General features: G+C 43.0%; 1 protein-coding gene across 2 annotated transcripts in view; it reads left to right on the top strand.

Moving 5' to 3' along the window:
* Positions 1 to 12,343, top strand: part of SETBP1 (SET binding protein 1) — a 346,614-nt gene that overhangs the window by 308,144 nt on the left and 26,127 nt on the right. For both annotated transcript variants that reach the window (XM_074340043.1, XM_019739686.2), the window contains exon 5: positions 11,870 to 12,040. In XM_074340043.1, coding sequence (XP_074196144.1) covers positions 11,870 to 12,040 — 171 coding nt within the window. The remainder of the gene's footprint in view (positions 1 to 11,869; positions 12,041 to 12,343) is intronic.

Here is a 12,343-nt window from a genome sequence, read left to right as displayed (position 1 = left end):
TTTGTTTCATTTATCTAATAGAAGTGAGATCTCTGCTGTCTTCTCAAAAAAATAGAAGTGCTCCCACATTTGGTGCTCAGATATTCCCTTACAATGGCCAGGTGATTTCCCTCCTGGTTAAGATCACAGGAAATCTACCTATCCAAAGTGCAGAATCAGGAGGAATTAGCGACCATAAAGAAACTCGGCACAAAAAGAAGTGGCATGCCCAAAGTCATAGAGCTAAAGACAAGTGAGCCTGGGAATGCCATCTCCCGAGCCTCTGTGCCTCTACTTCCTGCCGTGCAGCTTTCCTTCGGGACCGTAAGTCATATGTGGAGTCTCCCCGTGTGAAGATGCTTCTGTCCAGCACGGTGCCAAATATTCCAGACAACATCAGTGTGACGTGGCTGGTTCTCTATTCCACATACATCCATGAATGGGGGGTGTTTCTGCATTGAACTCATGCCAATGTTCACTATTCCTAACTTCTTCAGTGGTCTTCAGTCTTCAATTTGTATGGCTTGTCTTTAGTTAGGGTGAGAATCATCGCTGCCCTTTCTCAATTATTTTACTAATCCTCGCCCATCTTTACGTCATGCACCAATGGCATTTTTACCAAGGTCTGCCGCCAAAGCTCCTCTTCGTTATAGATGCTCAATAGATGTTTGATGAATAAACCAATGAATAAATATATGAATATTCCCAGCAGCATCTATCATTTGCTGGACTGACTTCAGTTTACAAATGAAACAAGCCAGGAAATTTCAATTTAGTAAAAGGATTTAGTGTGGGGCCTCTATGCCAATGAATAACTATCTTGACTCTTAACAAATTGTTAGCATGCCAAGGTTTGGAGCTGTAATATGCTTGCCTTCTCCTGGCCTTCTCTGTTCTGCTGGTTAGCTACCTACACGTTTCCTACCTGCATATCTGTCCTCTTGTCGTGGTAAAATGTTCACTCCCAGTTATTGTTCAGTTATTTCCTCTTCTCTCCCCAAACCTCCCTTTTCTCCCCCCTGTGTTCAGAGCGTCTTTAATAATTTGAGGTTAAGCATCAGTAGGAAATTCTGTATTGGGAATAAAGTCCTCCAAAAACTATATCAAATATCCAGCTCATGAAGACAGGAAGAAAGTGTGAAAACCTAACTACACGTGTATACAAATCCACACTTGTAAAACACACGTTGGGTGGGGACTTACCTTCTTGAAAACATATTATAATTTTCTAAAAGTCCTCACCTCCAGCTTCCTCTAAGCAGTGAGCTGTCCAAATGAACGAAACAAGATTTGATGTACAAAAATGATTTGAACATGGGTTTAGGTGTCTTCATGGCAAGGTTGACTTACCCAGGAGTTTGCCCATCATGCTGTGAAGGGAACTTCTCATGTGGGGTTTGCCCAGTACAGATTGAGGAAGGGAAAAGGAAATAGAGGAGAAAGGGCAAGTAGGGTTGTGAACAGTAGGGCAGACTGGTGAACCATGCGAGAGCAAAGGGTCAATTTCTACCCTTGATTTAAAAACATCTTATCTTGGCTGCCTTCTCAGAAACCCGCTGGGAACGGCTTTTGTCCCCTGCAATCCAAGTAGTACACATGGAGAACAAACCAGCTCTTTGCCGTGGCTGAGTGTTTGTGTGTCTACGGGGAAATCCTTCATGACGCCCCCTTACTCACATGTGAAATCCCAACTCCTAGCACCATTCCCAGCCTGACCCAGGGCGGCGTCTGCTGTTACACTTCACCTGCTCGCCTCACAGAATTCCTTCCTTCCCCAAACATGCCAGTCTGCTTTAGGCTTAGTACCGTGCACCTGCTGCTCTCTCTTCCTGGAATTTATTTTATCCCCTTTCAGCCAATACTTCCAAATTATTAGAGAGACTGAAGTGTCACCTCCTTGGTGAAGTCCTTCCTGAGCCAGTAGGGAAGTCACTCATTCCCCTACCCCCACCCCCACACGTCCCCTCCCCAGTCCGGCTCTTAGGCCTGACTATTGTCTTGACCACAGACTGTTAAAAACTAGTATTTACACGTTTGCCTCCAGGACCCTGAGAATTAAGATTTATCTTTGTGTCCTCACATTTAAACCTGGGGGATAGGTACTATTATTAATTTCATTATTGATGAGACAACCAAAGCACAGAGAGGCTGAATAATTGTCAAGGCTCAGACAGCCAGTAGCTTGTAGAACTATGATTTGAACACAGGGCATGTGGGCTCAGAGCTCACCCTTTTAACCATTTTGAAATGTCACCCTTCCTTAAAAAACGAGCATCCTGGTTACTTTGCTACTTGTACTGTGTTACGTATATTAATAGGACTTCTTGTTCTTAGCCATCCAGATCAATTACGGAAGTTTGTATGTGAGTGTTATACCGTTAATAAATTCCATTTTAAACTATTGGTCTAGAATACATGCTAGATAAAATTTCCCCAATAAATCTCTAGTGTGGCCCCAGGAGCCATGAAGAGGAATGTGGGTGGTGTTTTTAGCTCAGGGGAGATTGTTATTTTTATTTAAATTTCTTGTTCCTGCATCTTGTTTCTTCAACTAAAATATGTGACTGGCCCAAGACGGGACTGTTTCTTATACCTTAAGGGTGCCCCTAAGGACCTGGAATTGCTGTGTTCACCATAGGCACGGAAACTTTTGCTGACTAAATTAACACAAGAACAAAACGGCTTCCTGATTGCCAACCACCAAACCTGTATTGACAATGTAGCATCATGTTGAATATTCGATAGCTGACCAACTTTCTTACTGCATTCCGAGCTCTCAGAGAGTTGGAAGTTAGTTGGGATGGCAGAGATGGAGTGATCACTTGGCCAGCCACCTCTCCTCTAAATCTCCAGCCCTTTAGTCAAGCATCTGGTAGCTTCCATCCTAATCATCTTGTAATTATCCGATGTTTCCTGTACTGGTTCCTGGCTGGCTTGTTCTGAGCACATCCTCTGTGCCAGCCAGGGTGCTAAGCATTTTGCAGGTATTATCTCACTTAATCCCTGTGCTAGCCCTCTGAAGTTGGTGATTTATTAAACCTTTTTTTTTTCTTAAATAAGGAACCTGAAGCTTCGAGAGGTTAAATAATTTGAACAAGGTCAAATACCTAGTTAAACGACAGAGCTGGGATTTAAACCAGGGGCCTTCTAACTCCAGGGTTACAGCCTTGTCCACCAGTTGAAAACTCCTTTCCTTGTAAGTAAATAGTGCGGTTCTCAATAACTGGCTAACAACATTTGCATTCCAGTTCTCTCTTATGCAGAATGTTTCTGTCGCATGTCTTTGTTTCAGTTTTCTCCACTTTAACCACCCCCCTTTTGAATAAGGACTAAAAACGTGTACAGATTTTTAAATTCTGAACTAGCATCTTATCCTCACCTCCCTGATTCCATGAGCCTGGATAGTTTGAGGCTGTTTTTCCTGAAATTCGTATTCCTTTTTTTTTTTTTTAAGTACTAGAATCCTGCCTCCAGACCCATTTCTTGGGTCTTCCAAATGAAATCCGGAGTGCAGACATCCTTATTCTCCAGCTCTGTCTCAAGATGAGGCTGTCCGTAATTGGACTGACTCCCTGAGAATCTGGGAGTCGAATGCAGTATTCCCTTTACCAGTCCCAAACCTCCCCAGTGACTCAGTTTCATTCTCTAATCTCAAGCCCCACCAGGGGCTCCTCATTCCCAGTGTCCACTTCTGGAAATGTCCCTTCACTCTCATCTGGGTGACGGAGAGACCTCCTCTGATGCCCTATTAAAATACTCCCCTTTTATCTTATATTGTATTATCAGTCTTGCTGCATGAAATGGCACATTGTCCATTAGCTCTGTTTGTGCACCAATACAGTGGTGGTAACCAACACAGGCATTATCCAAACCAAACATCTGGGACCACTTTGGGTCTGAAATTTCCTTAGAGGATGGTTGGGGGAGAAAAAAAATGCACTTTATCCCATTTCTTGAACAGAGGCTTGCATAATCAACCAAGTAGAAAGAAAGGTTGAGATGCATTTAACCTCATTAGTTTCAGTAGGACTGGCTCTCCCCAATCCATCAGAATTGAGCTACATTAGTGAAACTCAACTATCTCCCAATCTCATTTACATAATGGATGAGATGTGAAATGAACCCAATGCAAGGAGTGCCGCCCGGAGGCATCAAAGTTTATCACAATATGTAAGAGTTCTTTTAGATCATTGCATTAAATTTCCACTAACAAGATACCAAATTAATTGTCTGTGTTACTGTACTAGCCCAAAGTCTAGTAGTGAGTAGAGAGTATCAGTGAGGAAGGTAGCTGGGGTTTCAAGGACTGTGAGCGGGGAGGGAAGTGATGAAGGATACCTTAGCTTTCTTCTGCCCCTTTAAGAAATCCTAGCCACCTCTGCAATCTGATGGTGGACTTTGGTTTTATTAGTGAGGTAAGCGAGGATGAGTAAATCAACTGTATCAGACAAGCCTCAGGACATCTAGAAATTGATCATTCTGCCGAAATAAGCACTCTGTGTTTATTAGCTGGGAGTTCATCACTATCACTTCTCCTCATCCAATTCCTAAGAGATTTCAAAGCCATCATCATGGTATTAGCTCGTCTGACTGAACTACTAGAGATAAAGATTAGGAGATCTATCTAATGATGGGTCTGAGTTTGTGTGATTTTTTTTTTTCTCTTCTATTGCAAAGAAGGGAGCTTTTCTAGCACACAATCTGTGTCTATATATGTATGCCTGCACACAATTACAATGTGCTTGCATACTGAATTGAAATAGTGGAACAAAGTAGGTGGTTTGAAGAAAGACACCCAGTAAAGCTCTTGAAACAATGCAACTGTCCCATCCCTAAGGAAATAACTACTGAACAGGGGGAAGTATGCGAAGCTGACTTCTCTAGCTGACACAGTGTGCCTATACAGTGGGTGATGTGGCACTAAAAAGATGAATTAGATTCCGTAACCACATTTATAACCCAACATCCATTCATGGCCGGACTCCTTCAGATATGTCCATAAGAGATGAGTACATATCAGACTGATCTCTCACAAACCAGTAAATATGCATTTATCTATTTATATATATATTTATAGACACACGTGCACTTAAGCTCCTGATATCAACCTCTTTTCTCAATGTGGCTTCTAAATAAGCAGTAATCAAAATGCAAATAAGGTGACCCAGTTAGCATCCAGATCTGTATTACCATGCAGATGTGCTCTGTGACTGTGCTCTAAAGGTAAAAAGGAAGACACTATAAAAGATGCTCGTATTAACCAGCGTTGACTACTAACCCCTTCCTATTAGGGAGAATCCAGGGAAGACTCTCCCAGAGTCCATGGTCTTACAGCTGGGATCAAATCTCTCATGTTTGGCTTGGTCTGTTTCTAAACTGCTTTGTGAGTGTAGCATGAAAAGCATGCAACGGGAGAGCAAGACTGCATTCATGAAGTTTCAGAATGGAACCTGTGTGGCAGAAAGCTAACATGCTGACCTGACACAGTCCCAGAATAAGGCTGGAGTCAGAGTCACAGTTCTGCCATCCTCCCTGTGTGACACCAGGCAAAGCAAGTTACATCCCCTTCCTGGGGCTCAGTTGCCCAGGAAGAAGTATACTAACTTTGAACTGCCTTGACATTACTTGGCTGAAGCTTTTCTGTATTTATCTATTGATGAAGCATGTACCATGCCTTAGGTACATTACGGTAGCAAATTTTTAAACTACCTGAGAGCCAAGGACATAACAAGACTTGGTGCGTTGTGTTATTAAATTGGTTTTAATTCCATGTATGCATTGTTTCTTCCCTGTTGATACCATTTGAAAATTCCTCTGTTCTGTTTTTTAGAGAACAGGTACCACTCAATTGTCTCTACTTTTTTTTTTTAAATGGGAGCTGTTACATCAGCATTCTACTTAATTCTGTCTGTCTGCCCTTTGCCCTTCTGTGGCATGTTCACTGGCTTGAGGGGAAAGCGGAGCTGAAATCTAGTCCATCCTATTCCATAAGCAGTGGTGATACATTGCACATAGGAAGCCATGCCTTTTTCTGATTTTCACAATGGTACTCTCTCTTTGCTAAGATCTGGGTCCTTGGTCTCTATCCACCTAGACAGGATGCCTGTTTCTTATTCACCTAAAGATAACTGTTTGAGTAGCAGAGGCTCTGCCTTTTGATGATTAAAAAGCACTTTTAGATCTTTTGGTGCCTTTAAAAAAAGTTACAGCTACCTTATGCTACCCAGAGATTATTAGAATGTAATTCTTGGAAAACAGGAACTTCAACTGTTTTGACCAGTGCCATGTCTCTGGTATGGTAAATGTTCAGAAAATATTTATTGATCTAAGGAATAAGCTGATACAGCAAAAATAACACTTTTATTGACTTTGGTACAGAAAAATATTATTTCCCAAATCCTAGGAGTATCTCAGGCTTGATTCACTTTCTTCTGTCACATATATCCCTCCTATTGCTATGAGTGACAATCGTGTGCAAACAAGAAAAAATAGCCATGGAAGAATCTGAAAAGACAACCAGTATATTAGAAAGGAAATTATTATCAAGTTTTCAGGAGCAGTTTCCTCTTGTGAAAAATATGTTATTTACCGTTTTACCCTAACGTCAATGTGTTATAGGAAAGGAAAGAACATCAAGTTGGGTTAAGACGCATGGATTTCAGTACCATTTTTTTCCACATGCATGATATGAGAGCCTGGGTAAATCATCTAGTCCTCTGTGCCTCAGTTTCCTTATTTGTGAATTCGGACTTGCACCATCTGCCTCTTGTTATCCACAGAGATGCTACAAGAGGCAAATAGCATAAAGCACATCCAAGTTCTTTGCAAGATTAAAAGCCACTGACTGCTCAACATAACATGCCTCTCCGTCCATGCCACGCCCTGTATTCTACCGTGTAAATGAGATCAGGGAGGCGACTGCAGGAACCAAGCATCCCAGTGGTGTCAGCCTCTCCCACTATGCCAGCCTAGGCTTTGTCACCAGGAAACATCGGCATTTGCAAATCTTACAATTAAGAAATTAATTAAGGTGTTCAAGAAGCCTATATTTATCACATACTGTTTTCTAGATATGCTACTTTCTGCAGTGTTTGTTACAAACTAAATTACCTATGACTCCTGGGTGATGAACCCAATCAGCCTCATAGGTTAAAGAACCTATGAGATGAGGACCAACTAGTTCTTCCCACTGCTTACAAGCTGTGTAATTTTAGATAAGTTATGTGACCTCTCTGAACCTTCATTGTCTCATCTAGAAAAGGGGAGTAAATATTAGCCATCCCACAAAGGATTTTTTGTTTGTTTGTTTGTTTGTTTGTTTGTTTTCCCCATAGAGAAAATAAGATAAAGTAGGTAAGTAGCTTTAGAATTACTCTAAGGTGAGGCTGGTTTTTATTATCCAGGGTCACAGAGCTCATTAAAGGGATCCTGGGAAAGTCAGCCACCAGAGCCTGCTTTCCTCCATGACCCCTGTGACCTTGAGCAACCTGGGGAAGAGGTAATTGAACAGCAACTACTAGTTTGGAAGAACCGGAATCAAAATATCGAAGCTATTGACTCACCCTTAAGGCAGTAAACAGTGCTTTGGTCTCTGACCTTTGTGCATCCTGGGGCAGTCAATAACCTGGCCGCTAGACGCACCACCTGCCACTGATTCTGATTTGGGAGTACTTTAACCTTGAACTGAGCTCCAAGTAACCAAGGCAACAGGAAGTGAGCTTCTGCGTTGGAGGAGTAGGAATCCATAAATCAAATCCCTAATGCAAACACGGTGTGCAGGTAGAGGTTTGAGGGGATAAGTGGTCTATGAGAAATTACCTTTGAAAATGAGCGACTGTCCCTCGATACACTGCAGCACAGTTTCAAAGACTTTGAAAAGAATGTATCAATAGAGGTCAACAGGTTATAGCAGAATGTTTTCATATAGGTTTAACTTTTTTTTTTTATTTCCTCTTGGCTCTGTCTTTAATTATGAACAGATGTTGGACCCACAAAGTTATTAGCATTGTTATTTCCTCCTTTAAAATCGTGCTGGCCTCTACGTAAGCAAGCTGCAGTACAATTTGTCCTGTGTTGGGGTTCGGAGAGGCTCTGAGCACAGCGACCAAGTGTGCTCTCCATAAAGCCTGTGTCTGATGTTGGCATAGGGATCCCTTCCCAGATTAAAGCGTTTTCATCTTCCCTCACACCCCAGTGTAAGCAGCTCAGTGGTCCAGTCGGTACGATGCTCTGCGTAGATCTCAGTTTCTTTATGATTGATCTCCAGCCTTAAAAATTTCCTTCCCATGGAGAGAGAGAATCCGGGCTTAGGCTAGGAGGACACTTTCCGAATGTCCACCACCCTGCCCTCCCGTGTTTGTGAGAACTTGGTTCTGAACTGTTTTACATTTGCCTAGTCATTTGGGTACCTGTCCGTGGACCATCGGCTGCCACCTGAAATGAGGGAAAACAAAGACTTGCAGTGGCCAGCCTGCCCGATACCCTCTCTCTAGAAGCCTCCCATTCCAGTTTCCTGAGGCCTCTGCTCTCAGGCAGATTTTGTGGATTACAAGTGCTGTTAGGTTAGCCTTTGTTTAAAACATATCCAATATTTCTTGCCCGCGTGTGTATACCATTTCTTGGATTGTTTCCATAATCCTTTCAAAACTTGCTAATATCTGAGAAAATGTCAGGGCGTTTTTCTTTTTTTTTTTTTCAATTTGTTTTCAAATTCATTGGATGGCAGCTAGCAAACAGCCTATAATAGAAAACCCTAAATTATCTAGGGTTTTCAAGACAGCTAACTAGTGACAATCTGAATTATAGAGTGTTTTAAGTGTCATTTTATTACTTTTAACGTATTCTGTAACATAAACACTTGAGTAGGAAAGTATGCCCAATAGAGGCATGATCGGATCAACTTTAATGAAGTCATGTGGACTGAGACTAATTTGGATTGTGAACATTTGCATGAAAATGGGTACAACTGAAATGACTTGAAATCAGTTTGTTCCCAAGTGGGAGTTAAATACCCACCTGCTAATCAGGCTTACGGCTCACTCCCTGAGCATGTCATAATCCGAGCAAAGAATTACCTGCCCAACCTGTGTCCACAGGTGCACAGTTGACGTATCGGTGAGCTTTTGCCAAAGAGCCGTTAGCTCTGATAACACTCGGACAGTTAGAGGTGCAGAGGTGAGCTGTGGACAGGACGCCAGCGTCCGTTTGATGGGAGCGAGGCCGTGGCCCCGGGGAGTTCCGAAAGGGGATGTTCATCAGCCTCAGGCCTGTGGTCCCCACTTCAGATTTGTCAGCGGCACCACCGTCCGCCCCAATCCCAGGCTCTGGTAGGCGTCTAGATTTTTCCCAAAGTATGTTTCTTTTTTCAATGGAGAAAGAGTGTAATACACGTTTGTGGTGTTAAAAGTATTAACAATAAAGCAGGCTAAGGAGTAAAGGTTAAAACTCCCCCTTCCTCACCAGTCTCCCTGGTGCTTTCCTTCCTTGGAGTCACCATTGTTAACTGTGCGGATGTGTCTCCTTGCGGTGATTCTGTGTGCATTTTACACACATGTGTGTCCTCGCCTATTGCTGGCACACTGTATGCATTTGCGGCACTTCCTGGTTTCCAGATGCGTGTGCCTTGCAGTCTTTCTATCACAGAGTTTGATGTGTGTCTACCTCCATTGTCAAAATGCTATGGAATATAAAATTTTTTTTAAAAAGCCTAAATGGTATTGTTATTCATAGCATCTGGCGCAAGAGGTTCAGAGACAGGGACGGAGAGTAGGAAGAAGGTAGTCGACGGGAAATGAAAATGTCAACGTGGACTTTCTCCCACAGATACCTTTGTTAGGTGCCTGGAAAAGTGTCTTCTCCAGGTGTGGTACTAGGGGCCTCTGCGTCCCCAGCAAGAAACGTGCTGTCAGCAGACTGGAGTCGTGGGCAGGTGTCAGGAGATGGCCCGGTGGAACAAGATGATGCTTCGGTGTAGCATCTGGCTACTTGAAACCTTCCAGCTCTGACATTCAGAGCTGTGTGGGTTTAGTCACTTCTCTCTTAACCTCTCAGAAATGTGTTGTCTTCATCTGTAAAATTAAGAAAATAGTAACCTCCACACTACATGATTCACAGGGCCGTCATTAGGCCCCAGTGAGCTGTTCTCACAGTGGTGGGAAGATAATGTTACTCTGGGAGAGTACCGCTCAAGTTGGTTGGGGTAGAAAAACAAAGTCAAGAGCTAACATGTTTCCCTGAAAATAAGACCTAGCCGGACAATCAGCTCTAATGCGTCTTTTGGAGCAAAAATTAATATAAGACCCAGTATAATAATATTATATTATATTATATTATATTATATTATATTATATTATATTATATTATATTATATTATATTACATTACATTATATTATACTGGGTATTGTATTATTATATTATATTGTATTATATTGTATTATATCCTGAGATCTGATCTTATATTATAGTAAAATAGGACCAGGTCTTATATTAATTTTTGCTCCAAAAGACACATTAGAGCTGATGGTCCAGCTAGCTCTTATTTTCGGGGAAACAGGGTGCTGTGATAAAGCCCCATATGTTGTTGTTGCTGCCAGTAGTGCCGTGTAGCCTGTAAGTGAAGAAACTCCGAGCAGGTGACCATTTGACATGGGTTCATTCACCGCCAGCCTCTGGACTTCTGCTTGGATGAGTTGGAGAATCACTTTTGCAGTGGAGGATGTAGAGAGAGCCCAGAAATCCTCAGTCATGCCAGGGAAGAGAACTGAGCCTTTGCTGGCTGGTTTCGGTCGGGCTTGATGAAACACAGGTTAGAATAGTGAGAGTAGCAATCACAGGGGCAATACTAACGAGAAACGTTTACCTTGTGTGGACTGTGTGCCAGACACTGTTCTAAGCACTTTGCATAGACTGACCTGTGGGTGCTGCCAGGCACCTCTGCGAGAGTGTTCATCCCATTTGTACAGTGAAGGAAGCTTAAAGCTTGGAGAGGTTAAGTCACTTGCTCGTGATCACACAGCTGGAAAGTAGGAAAGCCTGGATTCAAGCCCAGGGAACAAGGTTCCAGAACATGTCGTACAATTTGTTACATAGTAAATTTCCAGGCCCTTCCCGAGGCACCTCACAAAAGTCTACCCGGGCTTTTCAGCATCATAAGAACATGACTTATGATGCTTATTATGACCAGACACTCAAAGGCCCTCAAATCAGCTCTCCCTTAGCCTAATGACTGTTGTTCCACACCAGTCCCCACAACGCATCTTCGCCTCCAGCAGGCTGGTCTCTCATCTGGATCGTCTTCATTTCTCCATCGATGACAACATATGCCTTCCCCTCATCTGTGCTGCTCTAGCATGAGATGAGCTCTAGAAAACCTCTCCTCACTTCTTCCCACATGAATCCCTACCTCCTGAAAACTCCCCAAGCACTTAGGACGAATGACACACATGCCTGCCCGTAGTTGTTGCCCATGTTTTTTCTTCTTATTTAGTCTTGTCTCCCGAGCTGGATGAGATGAGAAGCCTCACCAGGGTGGGATCCACTTCTCCCCATCATTCTGCATACAGCATGCAATACAACCTCTGCCGAGATGGGCTTCTCAATCCACAGGCAGCAAAGCATGACAGATGAAGGAGTCTACTGTTTCATTACGCCTATGCCCCAACCCTGCTTCCAGGCTGCCAACCTGGACAGTCATCGCCACTCACCTCAGCCACAAAACCCAAACCAGTCATGCTTCTCTCTCTTTTTTTTCTTTAAACATTCTAAAATTTCTCATACCAGAAGGAGGTCAGATCATTTGATGATTTCCTCAAGTCGTTTTCAGCTTTTATGTTGTCTGTCTTCCTGTTCCTTCCAAGTAACTACAGGCTTTGTAATTCTTGTTTCTTTTAGGGCTGCCAAGTCCCCACTTAAAAGTGGACCAGACGGCAACACATGGTAAGAACGAGGGCTGCGTGTCCACCATGATGACCAGGAAGAAGCCAGCTGCAGCTGACAGTGTCACACTTCCACCTGCCCCAGTGTTATCTCTCCTTGCTGCGTCTGCAGCAACCTCGGACGCAGGTGAGCACTTTTACAGTGACGGTGGGCATGGAGATGGCCCCCTAGGAATGTGCTGTTGACAGGTAAGAGTGCTCTCTTTAGCCAACCTCCCATAGACACCGAGCATGTGAGCTGTTTCAGCACTGGACTTTTCAAGTGGGAGGAGGTCTAAGAAAAGAAGGAGATCAGGTAGGAACCTGGACGCAAAAGTCCTCTTGAAGAAGCTTTCCATTGAAATGATAACAGTATCAATTAATCTTTATCGAGCTGTAGTAACTATGAGTCTGCATCCAGGGCCTTATGTGTGTTATCTCATGTACCTCA

The sequence above is a fragment of the Rhinolophus sinicus genome, linkage group LG09 (assembly GCF_036562045.2).
Source record: "Rhinolophus sinicus isolate RSC01 linkage group LG09, ASM3656204v1, whole genome shotgun sequence".
In the NCBI taxonomy this organism is placed as follows: Eukaryota; Metazoa; Chordata; class Mammalia; order Chiroptera; family Rhinolophidae; genus Rhinolophus; species Rhinolophus sinicus.
This window is presented reverse-complemented; position numbering and strand designations above follow the sequence as displayed.